Raw genomic sequence first — 19,514 nt, 5'->3', positions numbered from 1 at the left:
CACGGGGGTGCGGCCCCAGAGCCCTTGGGTGGCCGAGCCGCAGGACGCAGGGAGCCGGGGGGTCGCGGGGGGTGGGGGGACCTGCCGCCTCTGCGTGGAGTCCAGAACCACCACAAAGTGAGAAAGGGACGAGTGCCAGGCGGGGTCCCTACCGTCAAACCCCGCGGACCGTCCCAGAGGGAGTTGCGGGGGGGCTCCCAGCGACGCAGCCAGCCGCACCCAGAGCCTGTGGGCCGCCCCGGGGCTCCCTTGCCTCTGAAGCTCCCCGATGATGGAGCTGCGGGCGTTGCCTCTCACTCACCTGATCTGGACGCCACGCTCCCGGCCCCGCCATGGGCAGCAGGTAGTGGCCCTTGGCGAGGTGGGCTCCTGCTCCTCTGCGCTGTATGGGCCGTGCACCCGTACGCACATGCACGCACATGCACACACATGCACACACACGCACACTCACACGCGCACATACACGCTCACACACGTGCACACACAGCCCGCATGTTCTTTATTTGTCAGCCGATGGATGTTTGGGCGTCACACTCGCACACTCGACCCCGCTCCAACGCTGTGATCGCCAGGACGCCGTGGTGCTGACATGGAACACGCAGGTCAGCGCCACAGAACAGAGAACACAGGAGTGCGTCATCCAGGGTTTTGCCTTCTTTGTGGAGACTGCACAGCCCCCGTGACCTCGCATGTGTGCAGCCCACATGGAATCCACGTGCCCCGTGAGCGCGGCCCGGGCCGAGTCCCGGCTCTGCCGCTGCTGGATGTGCACCGCGCAGACGCGGGCTCCCCTGCCACCCCACGGCCACAAACGCTGGCGCGCAGGTACTTGCTGGTGAGCGCCACGCGTTCTGGAAGATTAAACTTTTCGGTGACCAGACGCGGACCCCGCCTTCTGTTGCGGGAGAGATCAGACTCCGAGCCTGGCTCTGAGGAGTCGGCCTTAGGCCTTGGACCTTAGGCCACCAACCAGCCAACGTCCCGGGCCCATCGGGTTGCCGTGCCGGTCGAACCCGGAGGCGAAGCAGCACGCTCGCCCCTAACAGTCGGAAAGGCCGATAGAGTCATGTTTTGTGATGAGGCAATTACGCCAGATCCAGCTCTCGGGGCCCTGTGTGCAGTGGGTGCACGGCAGCCCCGCTCAGCCCCACGGCCGCCTGGTGCCCCAGCCGAGCACGGGGCGGGTCGTTGGCACCTGGCCTGCGGAGCCCCCGCCACGCGCCGTCGGCCCTCCGAACCCCGGCTGCGTCCGCACCGCTCTGCGCAAGCCCAGCTGGGCCGTGGCCACACGCGGCCATCCTCACCAGCTTTGGGCATCGCGGGCACAGGCGCCCACGCGGGAATCCATGACACTTCTGGGCACGGACCGAAGCCCGTGGGCGCCAGGCAGCTCGTCCTCGGAGCTGCAGCCTCGAGAGCGCAGTGTTGGCGGCCCAGCCTCCCTCCCTGTCGGTGGAACCGGAGGGCCAGCTGGTCAGTGAGCCGCAGAGCCCAGCGTCCCTGCCCGGGCGCTGGCTCCACAGTGGCAGCACCCCGAGGGACAGTGTGTTCCGGGAAGTCCCTGCGTGTTTTGCGCCAGGAGCGGAGCACACACGCCCGGGGCTCGTTCTCTAGGCCTGTGATCGCCTCATCGGAGCCGCCAGGCCCTGGTCGGCCGGGTCTCACGGGCTATCGGCGGGGCCTGCAGAGGGGACGCCACGCAAGTGTCCCTACGGGGCGGGGGACATGGCACCGGGGCTCCACAGCTCACCGTGTGCCTGTCACCATCACCGGGGGGGTCTCGGGCCCCTGCAGAGCTGCCTCGAGGGGAGGTGGGGTCCCCCTGGTGCCCCCCACTTCCCACTCCCGTCACGGCCGTTCCTCCTGACAAGCTGCTGTCTGGCAAGGACACGTCCGCTCCTACCCCCCCCCCCCCCCGCACCGCTTTCCTGCGCTCGTACTTTACCTTCTCAGTCCTGCGGCGAGGGCACCCGGGCCCCGACCCCCGTCCTGGCAGTGACACGTCAGGCTGCGGGGCCCCGGCATCCTCGTATCCAGGACATAAGCTGCATCCTTGGTGTTTCCACGCGCTCCACGGCCACAGGCATCACCCTGACGCACACCGGGTGAGGGCCGCTCCGTGGGGCACCGGGGGTTACCTGCCCCCCCACGGCCTCGGGCTCCTTCCCCGGGGGTCACCTGCCCCCTCGCCCCCCGCAGCCTCGGCCTCCTTACCCAGGGGTCACCTGTGCCCCGAGGATGGACGACTGACCACCTGGAGCCCTGCCTCCTGGGGACGCCACCCCATCACCCGCCCGGAGCTCTGGGAAGTCGGGGCCCCAAACCCTGGAACCCAACCCGGCGGTGCAGCGAAGGCTGCTGTCCTTGCCACCTGCCACACTTTGTGCGGGGAGGGGGCAGGTGTGTGTGTCTCCCCTCGGCAGGTGCACGGACCACCCACCTGGGTGCCCAGGACGCCACGGGGGAGAGGACCACACAGGGACACGACCGAGCTGCCACCAAACCGATGCCGGTGACGCCTGGCGCCGGGGTCGAGGTGCTCCGGGGCCTGTGACCCGCAGGCTAAGCCCCGTGACCTGGGTGCAGGTTTGGGCGCTGCTGGTTCTCATGTGTCCACAACTTCCTCTGATACCATTAGGCTGAAGGTCGGTTCGCCCGCTCCACCTTCCACGAGACAAACCTTTTAAGAAATGCTCAGATCTTGGGCAAAAGACTGAGCTTTCGTGGTCCACGGAGCAGGGACCATCGGGGCTGGCGCAGCCCCTGGGCCTACCTCCTGCGATGCAGAGGTGCCCGGTCACACCTGACAAAGTATTTGCACACAGGACTCATGCTTACTCTCTTTCCCGCAAATTTACCAAGAATCTGTACACTTGCAGCAAATGTGAACAAATATATTTAGATATATTTAAAAGAATTAAAAAAAACATTTCACAAAACATTTGTTGCCATAGGAATTTTTTAAGCAATAAATGCCCACATCAAAATTTAAACATTGTTCAAAGTATGATCATCTGTACTAATAAGTAATGCAACAAATTATGTAAACAGAGTCAGATACATTTCCCATTTCCCTGCAGGAGTCACTTCCTTCCTGGGATTGAAGCTGTCCCAGACAGTTTTCCAGGGGAGCAATTAAGAAACTGCTATTTTCAGAGCAACAAAAATAAAAGCTTTTATTTGTTCATTTGAATATAAAACAGGCGTTATCACAGATGTACAAAGCTTACTGGTGGTTTAACATACGAGAAGGTTGCTGTCCTTTGCACATAAAAATTTTGTTTGAAACCGTGATTGGTTGAGTACATGAATTTCTCTAACCAGTCACCACACTCTATGAAATAACGCTGCTAACATTCAACTGATAAAAGGGGCAGTTTCCCTTGGGTAAAGTGTCAAGCAGGATTAAATATATATAATAAACAAGCACCATGAGGAAGCCGCCCTGTTGGGTTAGGTCTGTGTTCCAATGTCCGTTGTGTACCCTTCCTTGTGCAAGCTGATCACATGGTTTTGTCTGACTTCAAAGCACAAGGTCACAAGACAAACATTGTTACATTGTCATGAATGATTTACCTACAGCACAACTCCTAATATGGAACGATCCTTCTTTATTGCTGAAACGGGTTTCCTCTCCTTTTCCTTGCACAACTGATCTTCGGTCCCAGCCCCCAACCCTTTGGACCTCAACTCCAACACGAGAGAGGACAGGACGTCGCTAACGCGTTCACAACCGCACCGTCTTGCACGTGAAGCTGATGTGGGGAAGGTGACGGTCGGAGCGGAAGGGATACCTGACTGGTTTGCTCCCGACATCAGCTAGACCTCACAAGCTACCCTGCAGTCGTGGGTTGTCATCAGTATCCCACCCGAAACCCCCTTCCCCTTACACAAAGTGGGTGTGTGTAGGACAGGGTCTTTTCCCTGTGCGTGGTGGGGTTTTCTCCCCCCTTGGGAAGCAGAAGACTGTAGGAATGTGTATCTGAAGCGTGTAGAGAAATAGTCACACGTGGCAATGAAGTCAAACGGTATTTTAAAAATCAAATAATTTGTGGAGATGGAAGGATGCACCTCACATGCAGACAAATTGAAAAGAAATGACACTTAAAATTTTTAGAAAACAATTAGCCTTGGATCTCGGAAGTCAAACAAAACTCTCTTTTAGCAAAGGGCTTACTGCTGGCGCATACAGCAAAGGCAGGTGAAGACATCGCCTACAACATAATGAAAAGAGACTCTAAAGTTTGCCCAGCAACGATCTTGGTCATGCATTTCTAGCAACGAGAGCCACGGCAGGGTCATGGTGGGGCAGTTACGGCATCAATCCCGCCCGGGCAGTGGACACCTCTTCTTGGCTGGACACAGATGGGCCAATCGGATCGAGGAGTGTACGGAGGAGACGTGGAAACTGGAAGGCGTGTGGGGCGGCCGCAGCAGCGAGACGGAAATCAGACACGTGTTATCCACAGGTGGGAAGTGAAGGCAGCTGGGAGGCTCTCTTGCTCCAGCTGGTGGCTCTGTGGGGAGTCCTGGGGCCGCTCCTGCGGGTCCCCTGCGGGTCCCGCTCTCACCAGGCTGGGGAGCCCGGAGTGCTGGCCAGGGTGACGGTCTCCACGGGAGTCTTTTCCCTTAAAGCTGTTCTGGACAGTCTGTCCACTCCACACAGCGGCCGTCGGAGGGGAATCCGCACGACCCGGCGCAAACGACCACAGAAGAGCATTCCTTTCCATACCAAGGACCGGAACGGGGGACGCTAACAAAAATGATAAGAACAAGGAATTCCTGCAGCTAAGAGGACAGCGCTCCTTGCCACCTGCCTTCCCTAATGCCTGCTCAGCGCAGGGGGCACACGCCGGCGCCGACCGTCCCTCGTTGCCCCGCAAGGGAACATAGTGCACATGTAGCCTCACATTCCTTCCCCATCTCGGAGATGGTGATAATTTCACTTGCTGGTCTCTGGTTCTAGAAGAAACATTTAGACCGGGCACTGGCGATCTGGGACTGCTCACATCACAAAGTGGGTGTGAGAGAATCTGTCTTTATCTACAGTACAGTGGAGGGGACACCATGCAAGTGACAGGTTCTGCATTTTAAATTTTAAAATCTCCTTTGTTCATTAGTGAATTTATATTTCATATATATATATTTGTTGTGATACTATCCACGCAAGATAATACAACACTTTTTTTTATATTAGCAAACATTACAAGACTTTAATGTTCTTGAATGTTTTTTCTCTTTTATACTTCTAAAGAGATCAAAATAAATTAAACGTTTTGTACATAATTACATATGAAGAAGTTAACTTATTTTATCTTTTTAGTTTAGTACAAAGATATCTGCAAGATAGTTGCCGAAATACACCTTATTTATAATTTCTTCTCATTCTATGCTAACTTCAAAGGCCGTATGTCAGCCTTTGTTTCTCCAGCACGTTTCTGACAAAGAAAGCTGCTAAACTCTAATTGGAAGGTGCTATTTGGAAGGTTTTCTCGTACCTCAACAAACTTCCCTAAAAGGATGAGATCTAGCAATGGCTTAAATTAGTAACAAGATCCATGTCATTAAGATTTCATGACACATTAAACAGAGAAAACAATTCTTTGTCACACTACATAAATTGTTTAAAAGAACCCATCTGGAGGGCAGAATATTTTTTTAATTGCTATTTTGGCTTTAACAAAATACCACATTTACGAAGAAAGCACTTCTTATCCAATAATTAAAAAAAAAAAGTTTTTGAAATGGGTTTTTCCAACAAACTGAAGGCAGTAATCCAAAGTCCTTCTGAGCAAACTTCAGTGGTAAATTCACATTTCACATTTCACCCCCATGCCAATTGGGACCGCTGTGGAAAGTCTCACCGCCACGAGAACAGAGGCTCCGTTCCGGTGAATGTTGCCCTCGTGTCTGCAAACTTTAGTGACACTGAGAAAAACGTTTACTTTCCTAGAAAAGTCTATGGGAGCCAGAGACAAGACTACATGTTGTAGGCCACATAGATGGGGTCCAGCTGGTCTGCCAAAAACCCATCTCGCAGGTGCATGCGCTGCTTCTCCCCCCGGGAGTTGATGGGGATGACGCCTATGTCCACCACGACCACGACCCCCACCACCAGGTAATGCTCCTCCAGGACCACGTTGGTCACCAAGGGGACGAGGTCCAAGGCTTCCTGCTCTGACCCGTCCAGCTCGACCACCACCACCAACAAATTTGTCCAAGTGAACACGGCGCTGGAAGAGAGAAAAAATCATCACTATACCGAGGGACTTTGTTTAACAATTTTGTTTTCTCTTCAACAGGTACCATCTGGTTCTTTCCTCATCTGCCCACGCAGTGCTGGTCGGTGAGCCTGGGGCCTCCAGCTCACTAAGCCGCTCCGTGGTCCTGTCGCTAGCGCGCTCTTGGGGCGCACACGGCATCCGGACCCGGCCTCCCCTGCCCTCTGCTCCCAGCCGTCGCTGGTGCCCATGCGCTGGAAGGGCACCGCACGGCTGCCACCCTGTGAACACGAGATCCCTGCGGTGCCGCCTGGGTCCTGCCCTTGGCCTTGGTCAGCTGGGCTGGCAGAGGCTGGGTGGCATCGGGGCCTTTGGGGCTAGTCCTGACCTCCCTCGCGCCACAGCAGTGGAGGGATGTGGACGTGGAGGGAGGAGGAGACACGTGCGGAGCCACCCGCTCTGTGCCTGGCTGACTGTGGGTCCCAGTCAGAGGGGACAAGCCGGCTGTCTGCTGTACACTCGGGGCAGACACGAGCTACTGCCAGAAGGACTGTGTCTGGAATGAGTGCCACGAGCAAGCAGTGACCCGTGTGAGAAGAAGGCCCTCCAGAGCAGCGGGGATTCATCCAGAAGCATTTTATTTGGGATCTTTCAGAGGAGAGTCGCCCGGAGCATCTGCTCTGGCCAATCCGTGGAAGCCAAAGCTTGGTGCTTTATACACAAAGCCACCTGCACTTTATAAGGTTAGTCTTTAAACAGGGGTGGTTAGGGGCTTGGACAGACTTGAGGTCAGCAGGGGAGTGGGTCAGAGGGTCCTGGGCGAAGGGGGAGGCGGTGGGCGGGCTCCAGGGCCCACAGCATCCTCCCGCCAGCCACACAGAGGGGCTGTGGGGCAGCAAGGAGTCAGGAAACTCACTCCTGTAACCACAGGGTACGTCTGCTCAGAAAACACAAAGGCACATCTTGTTTAGTATGAGCAGCGTACCCATAACGTGGAAGGGAAATACCGGAGACTGTGTTCACCAGGTGACTCTGCTTCTGGAGTCGCTGTGACGAGCGTGTGCCTAGGCCAACAGCTCTGCCACAGCCTGAGTTGTGCCGTGACAGGTTCTTTAGGACGCTATAATAATCGCTCTGCAAAGCCCATGTGTGGACCCCACGGGCTCTGTGATGTCACAGATTAGCCGCCTGGGTAAAATCTTATGGCAGCATTTGACACGGATGACACAGTATGAAGCACGGAGTTGGATTTCTGTATTTGATGGAGGGGGTTTGCTGGGAAGCTCTGGGCTGGACAAGCATCACTTCCCCAGGGCCACCGATGTCCGAGGAAGGGGAAGGGACAGATTCGGTCGGCTGGACAATGCCACTATGACAACAGCCATGTCGAGTGACGTGAGTGTCTGCCTTCTGGCTCGGTGCCAGGTTGGAGGAACACAGGCTGGGCGAGGAGAGGGCAGAGGGAGGTTTCCAACCCACTAGAGCCCAGCAAAAGCTGATAATCGGTGCTCATGTGAGCACAGGTGAGTGTGAGAGCCAGTGGCAGGTGGCAACAGCAGTGCTTATAACAAAACCCCACGAGGTGCCACAGGACCCCCTGCCACAGACCTTTAAGGTTGAAATGGCATTTGCAACCAGATGGAAAGTGCTTGAGAGAAGCAGTACAAATGACTCTAAGTTATTTTCTTAAAAATACAGACATGGAAGGCGGTCATTGGTACGCATGGCTAGTTATGGGGTAACCGAAACAGCCCTGTGCCACATCTGGGTGTCCTGGCTCCTGTCTACCCTTGAGCGGCCGGGCAGCTTCAGCAGCTCTGGGGGGAGGACGGATGCAGCCGAGTCGGGAGCACAGGGCCGAGCATGGGGACGCAAACTCTCCTGCAACCATTGGCTCCCAAGGTGCAGTGACTGGTCCTAGGCCTGCCTGCGCCCGGAGAGCTGCTCCCGAGGGATTCTGGAAGGTGCCTGCCTGGGGGTCCCTGCCTGGACTTGGGGGGCAGCTGCGTCAGGTCTCTGCCGCTTTGGGACCAAGCGTACCAGCAAGCTGACCTCTCGTGCTGTGGGGCCCCTCGCTCTCCCAATGTGCCTCCTGGCCCCAGGGTGGCACCCATCTGGCCGGCTGCAAGGGGCGACAACCCTGGGTCCCCGCGGGCCCTCGTCTGTGCCAGCACCGCTTGCTGCAAGTCTTCCCTCCAACCCTTGAGCTTCCCCTTTCTTGTGTGACTCGGTCGCTGCCGCCTCCCTGCCCTCCCCTCCCTCCCGCGCCCAGAGGCCATGCACCGCAAGGCAGAACAGGCCTGGCGGGCCTTGCTCTCCTGGGGCCCTTACATCGCTGGCGCCCCTCCCGATGGCCAAGGCCCGGGTCACTGCGGAGGCTCCCCTGCACGGGGCGGTCCCCACGCCAGCTCACCATTCCGTGACGCTCTTGTGGGCTCTGATGACCGAGGTCTCAATGTCTATTGGGTGGTACCTCATCCCGCGCAGCTCCATCGCTTCGTCTAGGGCGCCCACCACGTACAGGGCATCGTGGCGCTCTGCGAGGGAAACAGAGAGAGCATGAACCTCACCACAATGGTGCTCACGCTGCTTGTTAGCAACAAAAATTCAAACTCCCGAGTGAGAGACCGACGCCAGGAGAGGCTGGTGGGTGCGGGCAGGTGGGTGCAGGCCGGTGGGTCCTTTGTTCGGGGCTCTGTGCAGCCCGGGGCTGCGGTAAGTGGCCGGAGGGGGACGCCGCCGCCCGCAGCACCCCTGCCCACGTCGGCGCGCGGGGGGAGAGCTTCCCGGGCCAGGCGCAGCACGGCCCGCGCCACCCCGTCGCCTCTGACGTCACGCGAGCTCCCACCTCCCGGGGAAGGAGGGGCTGGGAAGGTTCGCGAACGGCCGCCCCGGACGCCGCCCGACCCCCGGGGCGCAGGCCCGTCGGGGACAGGCGCGGGCGGCGGGCACAGCTCCTGGCCGGCTCCTGGCCGCGTCCTGGGCTCTCCCGCCTCGGGGCCCGCGGGGTGAGGAACCTGCCGCAGCGCGGCCCCGCCCGCAGAACCCCCTCCCCCCGAGGGCCTGGGTCGCCAGGATGCGCGGGAGTCCCCGAGAGCACCCCGAGAGCCCACGGTTTCCCCACGTCGTACACGGGAGACCACGTCTAGGGCACCGCGGCCAGGCTCCCGCAGCTCCCGCGGCAGGTGTCAGGAGCCTCCCGGGCACCGAGCCCCGGGGGTCAGCGGGGCAGGCCCCTCGGGGCTGAGCCCCACCTCCGGCCCGAGCGCCCTGCTGCCTCCCTTTCCTCCCAGAGGCAGGCGCGAGGCGCGGGGCGGGGGATGGGGGGCGGGGGTCCGGCCTTGGGGCGCGCGGCCCCCTGGGAACGCGGAGCGGTGGCACCTGGCATCAGCTTGCGGGACTCACACCGTCCTCCCCGCGCCGCGCTGCCCGGGGCCGCGGTGCAGCAGCCGGTGCAACAGCAGGAGCAGGTGCAGCAGCAGGAGCAGGTGCAGCAGCAGGAGCACCACTGGGTCCCGACTCCGCCCCCGCGCGCGCGTCCACAGGCGCACACACGCACGCTCGTGTCCAGTCCCGCCCCCTCACGCACGCTCACGCCCCCACGCCCCCGGCCCTCCCACTGCCAGGAGCCCCGCCCCCTCCGCGCCCCGCCCCCACTTCTGGGGCCCCGCCCCCACCTCCAGACCCCCGCCCACCTCCGTTGGCGTCCGTGAGCTCCGTCCGCCGCAGGAAGCCCAGGTAGCCTGTCCGCGCCCACACGGTCTGCGTGTCTCCGAAACTCAACCTGGAGCTGAAGTGGTCTGACTGCAGGGACTCGTCTCCGTAGATGGTGAAGTAGCCGCTGGCGTTGTGGGCGCTGTGGACCCAGATCTGCCCGGGAAGCCGCGGGGCGGTGAGGCCGCGGGAGGGGCGAGGGGCCGGGGGCCGCCCCCCCCCTCCCCGCAGCACTTAGAGCAGCCGACTTGCGCTAGCTTGCTCGGACTTACTCAAATACAACAATTGTTTCTAAAAAGCAATTTGGAAAAATGTTTAAAAGCTTTACAGCCTGTCTTCCCCTTCGCACGGTTTGCCTACTTCCAGGGAGTCCGGTGCCTGCGCGGCTCGGCCGTCGGGGCCCCTGACTCTCGGTGGCGGCTCGGGTCCTGGCCTCTGGGTCCTGCGTCCCCGGGGGCCGGCGGCTCGGGGCGGTGGGCTGCGGATCCTCGCCCCCGTCCCCGCCCCTGCTCCGGCTCGCGAAGGATCCGCAGAACGGAAAACCCAGCACACACCCGGACGGCCGAGCCGGAAAGGCCCGTAACCGCAGACACGGGGATTCGAGACCGAGTGTGTGACACTGGGGCAAGCGGGGAAGGAGGATTCGTGGACCGGAAGCGGTGGCCGTGCGGGCCGAGCCACGGGGAAGCCCAGAGGAGCGACTCCGGGACACCCCGAGTCTGCAAGCCCAGGGGGAACGGGGCCAGCTCTTCCAAGCTACACGGCATTCACAGCGAAGACGTCTGCGCCTGGCTGTTTTCATTATTTACACTGAAAAACGGGCAAGTTCCTGAAGTGAGAGACCATCTGCCTCGCCAGAGTCCCCATGGCCCCGCGCACCGTGGGCACACGCGGCCACTGCGCGGATCCCCGTGGAATGAACCAAACCCTAGAGCAGAGACCGAAGCGCTGCCCCGTGCCCTCCAGCGTCTGGTCTCATTAGGACACATGCCCGCTCAGAAAACGAGCGCGCTGGGGGTGGTGCCCGGCCGGAGCACGCGGCGAGCCCAGCGCTGGAGGACCCTGACCGGGTGCCGGCACCAACGCCCCGAGCTCACACCGGCCACTGCACGCCAAGGAAATTCCTACCTAGGACCCGCACGGGATTCTATCACCTGGGTTCTGATCGTTACATGCAGCTGGGATCCCCATGAAGGATCCGGCAACAGCCCAGGAAGGAAGGGGGGGCGGCCAGCCCCGGCCACAGCACAGCACGGCCGTCTGTTCACCAGGTGTGACACCCACGGCTGCTCTCGGGCTCTGGGGCTGGCGGCCGTCTGTACATTTTAGCTGCACAGGAGCTATCCTTACTGTATCACGTGAGGTCATGCAACAGTCCACGTAGCCTCTGCCCGCCCCCCACCCCTGTGGGCACTGGGTTGGGGCTGTGTGTGGGGCGGTCGGGTCTGTGATGAACAGTCAGCTGAGAGCAGGTGTGCATGCAGCAGGGGGGGGGGGCACAGGAGCCCACAGCTGGTGTGTCTACCTGTCCGGATGTCCTCTGTGGGGGGGGAGCAGGGGGCATGGGGGGGCAGTGGGATGAGGACGTGTCTCCTCCAGCCACACGCAGCCAGCAGCAGAGTGCGGGCAGGGGGCGGCCAGGCGGCTCTCTCCTCCCAAAGTATGAAGTACAAACAAGCCAAAGGGTCAACGCCCCACTGACTTTCCCACACCTGCCGTTTCCTAGGCTGCTTGCTCAGCTCACCGGCCCCTTAGGGTCCCAGATGGGGTCGCACCTGTTCCCGAGCCCCACAGCTCATGGGGACGCACTCGGAGAGGGGTGCAGGAGCCGGCTACTGGTGTCCCCAGGACAGGAAGTGTGGTCTAGGGGCTCCACCTCTGAGGACACCCCCTACTCCCCTCACGGGCAGCACCCCACATTTCACCCAGGTGGATGCTCCACATCTAGCTTCTCCGTGGGGGGCACCCCATCACTCCCTTCACTTGGGGGTGCCCGGTCACTCCCCTCTCCTAGGGGGCGCCCGGTCAGTCCCCTCTCCTGGGGGGCGCCCTGTCACTCACCTCTCCCAGGTGGGAGTCACCCAGGGGTCCTTTTGTTTCTGGGTTGGCAATTATGATCCGAACCCCTGGAAGTATCTATGTGGAAAGAATGTTGTGGTCAGTGGACAAACCTGCTCCACACCCATCCACCCGATCCTGCCCTCACGCCGTATGCCTACTTTTTTTCCTAAAATTGTTTAGGAGGTAGTATGGCTTTAAATCAAAATTACACACAGCACAGCATGACGGAACTACGACGTGACACGTTGCATCTTCTTGTAATTACTATGGTGATAAAGCTCATGTTGACATGATCCCAAAATGAGGGATCTGAATGAAAACAGGATAAATAACGTAACTCAGGTTGATGCTTACAAAATAGGAATTTTCAGATATTTGTATTAATTTTCCAATTATGTTTAACACTGCCTGAATATGACATGTTCAGGTGGAAGGAAGGCAGTGAATTAAGGAAATCATGGATCACGTTTCCAGAGCTGTGCGTGCACTCAGGGCTAAGGTATGCATGGCAGGGGGATGTGGCGGGAGCGAGGGAGAGCTGGTGGTCCCGGCCTACAGCATGTCCTCCAACTCGGAGGCCTGTCCAGCTCCCCTCTCCTCCCAAAAACGCCCTCTAGGTTTCCCGCACACCAGGGTCTTTTATTATCGTGTTCACAGCAACATCTCCTTAGTGGATGTTTGCTTGGAAGCATTCTGAACGTCACCAACAGCACATGCACATGTGGCGGCAAAAGCTGGTTCTGCAAATTTAGGACACAGCTCATGTCGGTTCTGCTAATCAGATGTCATGGGGTTGAGATTTGGCAAAACATTGCTGGTAGGAACTCCTGGGCTGTCCCTGGAGTCTGAAGCATGACGTGCTGGCTCTGGTTGCTGCGTCTCGCCAACAGCTGGTGTCCTGCCATCAGACGGGTACCAACCTGGTACCAAGAACACTGGCTGTTGCTCATGGAGACACAGGTGATAAAAGGTCCAGAGGAGCATCACATCCAGTGGAGGACAAAGAGGACAACTGGAGCCAAACTCAGGGAGAGGAGCCTCCGCTGAGGTGTGAATCCACGTCCTGCCCCCCTAACTTGGGTAAAGCCTGACCTTGGCGCACTTTGTCCCTGATCACCCTCCTCTTCGTCTGCTGTCCCGGCAGCCAGTACCTGGGCTTTTAGTGAAGCCCGCAGACATGAGAACCACTGTGTTTCCAACTTTCCTTTCGGCCGGTGTGACCGTGGGCCCCAATTCTGGCCAGCGGTACTGAGTGTGTCTAAGGCAGCTTCGGAGCTGTCCCTGAGGTCTGCACCTGTCGTTGCCTCTTCCTGCGTCTCCTACTGCTGGGATGCGGGAGTGATGGCCAGAGCTGGAGCAGCCACCTCTGACCCGGAGGCAGCCTTGGGGGTGGAATCCATGCACAGCGCAACATGGCAGGGCCCCTGGGGTGTTTGGGAATTCTTTAATGTGAAAGAAAAAATCTAACCTGTTTCAAACACTGTTTTGAGTTTCTGTACTCGTGCCAAATCTCATCCTGATATATTATTACACTTGAGAAAACTTTTTGGAGAAAATACTCTATACGTTTCTTAAAAAGTCAAAGCCCACATGCAGAGATGGAGCCTTATGCAGAAATATAGCTTTCTTCCCTCAATACCTACTTTTCCCGATTCCATCAGGGGCAAGCTGTGAGGAGAGCCTCTTTCCACCAAGCGGACCCTGCAACACAAAAGAGAAGGTATGACTCAGGTGGGTTTTCCAGCCCATGGTGTCCTTCCTCTGTCTTCAGCGCCTGGTCAACGCCGGGCTGGGCAGTTGCCGGGGATGTTACATCTGCCGGTGAACACTGTCCAACCCATAGACATTTAGAAGTCAAAGAAAAGGGGGTCCAGCAGCGAGCAGCTATGCTCCGTCAGGGAGACAGAGACCCGTGTCAGGCCGCAGGCACAGAGGCGATGTCCACTCAGCCTGCACAGCACTGGGGAAGCGACTCTGCGTCCGGAGTCACCAGACCTCCACTCGGCACTTGCAGAGGCCAGGAGGGAGGCCCGGGGTGGAGGTCTGGAGCGCTCGCAGCTTGCGGGCCCGGGGCTGTGGCAGCAGGGAATCCACCTCCCGGCCTGGGTGCATCTGAGGCCCAAGAGACCCCGTCTCAGCCAATTCAGACGGCAAACCTTTCAGAAAAGACTTTTTTCCGTTAAGTATTTTCCGTTAGGAAAAATACTTAATGGTGATTTAATCTTAAGAACCACGGATGGGGGCCCCAGGGGGGCTCAGCGCCTGCCTTCAGCCCAGGGCGTGATCCTGGGGTCCTGGGATCGAGTCCACATCGGGCTCCCCGCATGGAGCCTGCTGTTCCCTCTGCCCCTCCCCCTGCTCTCTGTCAAATAAATAAATACAATCTTAAAAAAAGACCAAAAAGAACCGCAGATGACACTGGTGTGGTCACAACCAGAGCTGACTAAATCCTTCCCAGCTGTCTCAAACGCCTGGTTTTGCGTCTCTGCCGAACTGCCACTAGACTGTGAGGCTGTCCCTTCATCTAAAAGGCAGTTTTTATTTAAAGAGAATGAAGCATGAGAAAGGGTTAGGACAGTACGGAAGGGGGGTCAGGGACGCCAGGGGCCACGTCTCGAGCCTGTGGAGAGGTGAAGCTTAGCACGCCTGAGCCTCCCTCCACACAATCGCAGCGGTCCTCCTGCCAAGGAGCAAGTGCTCCAAAGACGGAAGGGGCAGGGGAGAGGTGCAGCGGGCACCGGAGGGCGGCTCTGGGCACGCAAATGGAGGCCCGGGGTGAACCTGGGGGTGGAAGCAGGAACAGGGCCGACGCCTGGTCTTCAGCAGCCCTGGGGACAGAGCCAGATGTGCAAGAACTTTCTACTCAAGTTTGGACTGGACGGTCGGTAACTGCAAGGATCCCTGGGGCGGCCGTGGGGAAGACCTTGGTGCCGACGGCAGATGAGGCTCGTCAGGAAAACAGCCCAGATCTGAGCGGCACAGGGCTGGTCTAGGACACGCCTGAGGCCTCGTGGTGTTGACCTCCGCAGATAAAGTGCCAGGTGCGTGGCGCAGAATTGTTCAGGAGAGGCCTCTGAGGACCAGTGGGCTGGACGGACGGCTCCTGCAGCCCCTGCCTCGTCGCCGCATACGTTCTGCACATTTAGACACGCGGTACGCGAGTGAGCACTGTTGTGGCCCCACGGCCGGGAGGCGGACCGTGAGCTCGTCCCAACAGCGCTCCGTGGACACACCTGTGGCCGGCGCCCGCCTGGGCTTCTGGATGTTGGCAGTTTGCTACAGACGGACAAAGCCGGGGCCACGTGGCCTGGTCCTGCAGGAAACCTGACGGGTCCTGGGGGCAAACGCCACAGGAGACGGCCCTTCATCCCCAGAAACGATAAACATCCAGAGGGTCAAGTGGAGAAAACTGAACCAAAGCCTCCTTGAAGAAACAGGCAAAGCTGTCTCCTGAAAGGGCTGGGGTACGCGGCACATGCAGGACTGTGCACACGCGGAAGTGACACGGCGTGCGCTGGGAGGGCAGCACGGAGGCGGAAGGCCCCACTCGGCCTCTGACCTTCCCGGGCTGGGCCCCATCAGGGTGGGAGGCCCTGACTGCCAAGGTGCCCCTGTCCTGGCCTAAGAGGCTGCGGCGGGGGACCGCGTGCCCCGGGTGCAGCTGGTATGGGCTCCTGCCGGAGGGCGGGCTCGGAAGCGGTGGAAGCGGTCCTGTCCTCCAAGGGCACGGAGGTGGCGTCAGGATGCAGGTAACGCGGCGCACGCGGGGGCCAATGAACCCTGTGGGCCCGGGACCTGGATCTTCCGCCCTGTGTCTGGCTCCCTTGGGGCCACGGCCACCCAGCCGGCTCCAGGGGCAGTGAGACCCCTTCCCGGGCCCTCACTCCATTCACCCTCTGACCTCCCTGCGCAGCTGGCTGCCAGGGCCCTGCCCGGCTCGGACGCCTCTCGAAACTCAAGGACAAACCCGGGACATCCGAAAACATGTTTTTCCACCGAGGTTGCTGCCTACACTTCAAGTGTTTTTGCTAGAAAATAGGAGACACAGGGGATCCCTGGGGGGCTCAGTGGTTGAGCGCCTGCCTTCGGCTCAGGGTGTGACCCCGGAGTCCTGGGATCGAGTCGTGCATTGGACTCCCTCTGTGGAGCCTGCGTCTGTCTCTCTCCCTCTCTCATGAATAAATAAAATCTTAAAAAAAAAAAAAAAAAAAGAGAGACAGCAAGGAAGAACGGAAGCGTGGAAGTGTGACTCCTCCTCTGACCCCTACCCTGCACTCTGTCCTGGCCCCAGCCTCGCCAGCTGCCAGGTGACACCTAGGGCTGCAGACACGGGGGTCGTGGCAGCAAGAGGTCCGTCTGTAAAGGGTCCCGGCCTCGGACAGGCTCTCACTTGGGGGAGAAGAGTGAGGAGCGCCTTCCCCTTCCCTCCTGGGCCACACCGGCTTGCCAATGTCCCCTGACACAGCCGGCCACCTCCCGCTGGTGCACCATGTGCTCCAGGGATGGCATGTGCCACAGATGCCACCAGGAGCCGACACTCAGGATCATGGATCACAAACCCAATGCAGGTGCGTCCTGGAGGGACCTGGCCACCCCGTGGGTGCCCGTGGCCTGGACGGGGGGGGGGGCACCACTGGCACCTCGGCCCCCACTAGCTGCTCTGCTACAGCAGACGCAGTGCCGGCGCCACTGTCAGTAGAGGAGACAGGACCCTGAGTGGTCGCCGTGTGAAGGGGCGGCCCTGCGTGTCACGGACGCGCCTCTACAACCCGACGGGTCTTTCACTTAAACGTCTGAACGGCATCTTCTTCCGAGATAGTCTGAAGCATCTGAAGGACTGAATGCAACGCAGTAAGCGCATCTGCATACATTTCTGAAGTTCCAGAAGACAAGCGGAAATCCCTAGAGATGGGGGTGGTCGCTGCCGCAGGCGCCGCACTGCCATCTCCTCTGCGGCCCCGTGTCCTGTGCGGCTGGCAAAGCATGTCAGGCGGTGGGGAGAGGCCCGAGGAAAGCAGACACGTAGGGACATCACAGTCACATCCCGAGCAGGCGCAGAGCCACAGATGGCACCAAGCCCTGCTGCTGTGGAGGGAGGTGCTCCCGTCGCAGCTGGGGGTGACACGCGGGCAGCCCCCAAAGCCTGCAGCGGCCAGTGTCCTGGGAGCCCCAAACCAGGAGAGATCCCCCCGAAACGAGCAGGCAGAACAGGGGAGCGAACTCACCTACCACCACCCCGTCCAAGGAAACGCCCTGGAACACTACTGGCCTCAGGTGCCCTTGCCCCGACATCTGCCCTCCGGATCCCGAGGAGTGGGTTTTCTCGTCTTTCCTCGGGTGGGAAGGAGCCCGCGGTCCTTTTCTTCCTGTTGCGTTCAGGGGCCACCGGGCCGCGGCTGTGGGCCGGGCCCCGCGAACCCCTGCCTTCAGACCTCTGGGCTTTCTCTCGTAACCGACAGCATTACTCTGAGGACGGCTTCAGATTCCCGAGCCCCGACAGCGCGGCGCGGGCGTGTCAGGACACTGACACGGACTGTGGGGTGGGAGGGCCGCCGCCGCAGCCACGGGCCAAGTCAGCACTGTCAACTCGAGTCCGTCCTTTGTCTCACGTCCTCGGCTTCTGGGGAGGCCCCTCTGGGTCCCCGGGGAGCTGGGCGGTGGCCTGACAGCCTCGAGGGGATGGGCGAGTTGCTCCGTGGGAGGGAGCCTGGGGACCTGGAGCACTGGGTGAAGCCCTTCTGGTCCCGTCCCGTCCAGGGCATGTGTTCCACGGACGCCTCCCTCCTGCTGCCTGGGCGGCCTCACACCCCAGCCACGCGGGCCTGCGACGGCAACGTCCTGTGGGGGGACACACGGCTGGAGTTGGCAGGGCCCCGCGGAGCGCCCCCGGGGGCGTCCCGCAGTCTGCTCCACGCCAGCGGTCCTCACGACGCTCTTGCCCTCCCGCTCCGAGCCATGTGTGGACTCGATATGTCCTGCGCATCGTTCCTCCGAAAGTTTCCCTGAAGGTCGTGTCAACGTCACAGGAGACTCGCAAGAACGGAGAGTACGAAGAACATGTTCACCTTCCATCAGATGCACCTGCTAAGTCTTGCTCCATCCGCCTCCTTGCCTGTGCGGGGTCCTGCTCACATGCTCCGAGCGCCGGCGGGATGGCATATGTCCTGCCCCCTCAGTCCTCCACACGCTCGGGGCATGGCGACACCGGGCAGCCCAGTGCCGGCGCAGCAGCTTCATCCGCGCTCCTCCTCCACTTGTCCGCTGCCCCGACGACAGCCTGACCGCTTCCCTCTCACGTCCCGCCCGCTGAGCGCCAGGGTTTGCACTCGGTTGTCACATCTCTTTAGCTTCTAATGAGGAACATCTCCAAACCTCTTCTGTCTTTATGAAATCATTATTTAAAAAAAAATACAGCCCCCGCCTTTAAAAAATACCACCTAGGGGTGCCGGGTGCTCAGTCGGTTAGCGTCTGACTCTTGACCTCAGCCCAGGTCTTGATCTCAGGGCCATGAGTTCAAATCCCACGTTGGGCTCCAAGCCTACCATGGAGCTGACTTGAAAAATAATAATTAAAATTAAAATACCATTTAAAATCATTAAACAAAAGGGATCAAAAACAATGTAAAAGTTGAAAGTACAAAAATGTTATGAGAAAATTTAGGAGAAAAGCTTCACAACCTCAAATTTGATTAAAAAATAGAATCTCAGCTCGGCAGCAAAAGACGGATCAACTGGACCACACCAAAATTAAAGACTGTGCCAGGAATGAAGTCAACAGATGAAAAAGCAATTCATGGGATGGAAGAAAACATCTGGAAGTCACACATCCAAGAAGGGCCTAATATCCAGAACACAGAACATCCACCACTCTAAAAACAATTTGATTAAAAATGGGCAAAAGGCTTGACTAGACATTTCTTTGTAAGAGGCCAATAAGCACGTGAGCAGACGCTCGGTATCAGCAGTCATCAAGGAAACGCCAATCCAGCACGGTGAGAACCGCCTCAGCCCCGCTAGGACGGCTGCTACCAGGGAATGGAAACAACAGGTGTTGGTGAGGACGTGGAGACAGGAGCCTCGCGCCTGGGTGCAGCCACCCCAGACGCCGTACAGGGGGTCCTCAAGGTCAACATGGGGCGAGCATATGGCCCAGTCGCCGCATGTCTGGGTGCGCACGCCTCAAGACTCTGAAAGCAGATCCGGAGGAGAGCGCTGGGTGCCGTCCACAGCAGCATCGTTTACAGCAGCAGAGGTGGGCACAGCCCAAGCAGAACGCGGCCCATCCCTGCAGCCTGACACACTACGATGTGCACGAACCCGGAAGGGGATGGGCTCAAACAGTCGTGAGCCCTGGTGGACCCGTGAGCCGGGCCTGGCCATTCGGAGGCTCCTCCCGGCCCCCATCCTTGGAACGTGGTATAGACATGCTGGAGCCCACCCGGGCTCTGTGTACGACAGTCTGGTGGGTGGTGCAGGGCCCCGCTCTCTGCTCCCACCCAAGACAAGCCCCGTATCTAA

General features: G+C 59.3%; 1 protein-coding gene across 3 annotated transcripts in view; it reads right to left on the bottom strand.

Annotated features, from left to right (window-relative positions):
• Nucleotides 1–3,149: 3,149 nt before the first annotated feature.
• The window catches only part of DIP2C (disco interacting protein 2 homolog C), a 251,485-nt gene continuing 235,120 nt past the window's right edge, over nt 3,150–19,514 (bottom strand). For all 3 annotated transcript variants that reach the window (XM_041767644.1, XM_041767645.1, XM_041767646.1), the window contains 5 exons: nt 13,640–13,697; nt 11,997–12,071; nt 9,917–10,091; nt 8,635–8,758; nt 3,150–6,233 (listed from right to left, as the gene is read on the bottom strand). In XM_041767644.1, coding sequence (XP_041623578.1) covers nt 5,981–6,233; nt 8,635–8,758; nt 9,917–10,091; nt 11,997–12,071; nt 13,640–13,697 — 685 coding nt within the window. In that variant the 3' untranslated portion in view covers nt 3,150–5,980. The remainder of the gene's footprint in view (nt 6,234–8,634; nt 8,759–9,916; nt 10,092–11,996; nt 12,072–13,639; nt 13,698–19,514) is intronic.

The sequence above is a fragment of the Vulpes lagopus genome, chromosome 8 (genome assembly GCF_018345385.1).
Source record: "Vulpes lagopus strain Blue_001 chromosome 8, ASM1834538v1, whole genome shotgun sequence".
Lineage (NCBI taxonomy): Eukaryota > Metazoa > Chordata > Mammalia > Carnivora > Canidae > Vulpes > Vulpes lagopus.
This window is presented reverse-complemented; position numbering and strand designations above follow the sequence as displayed.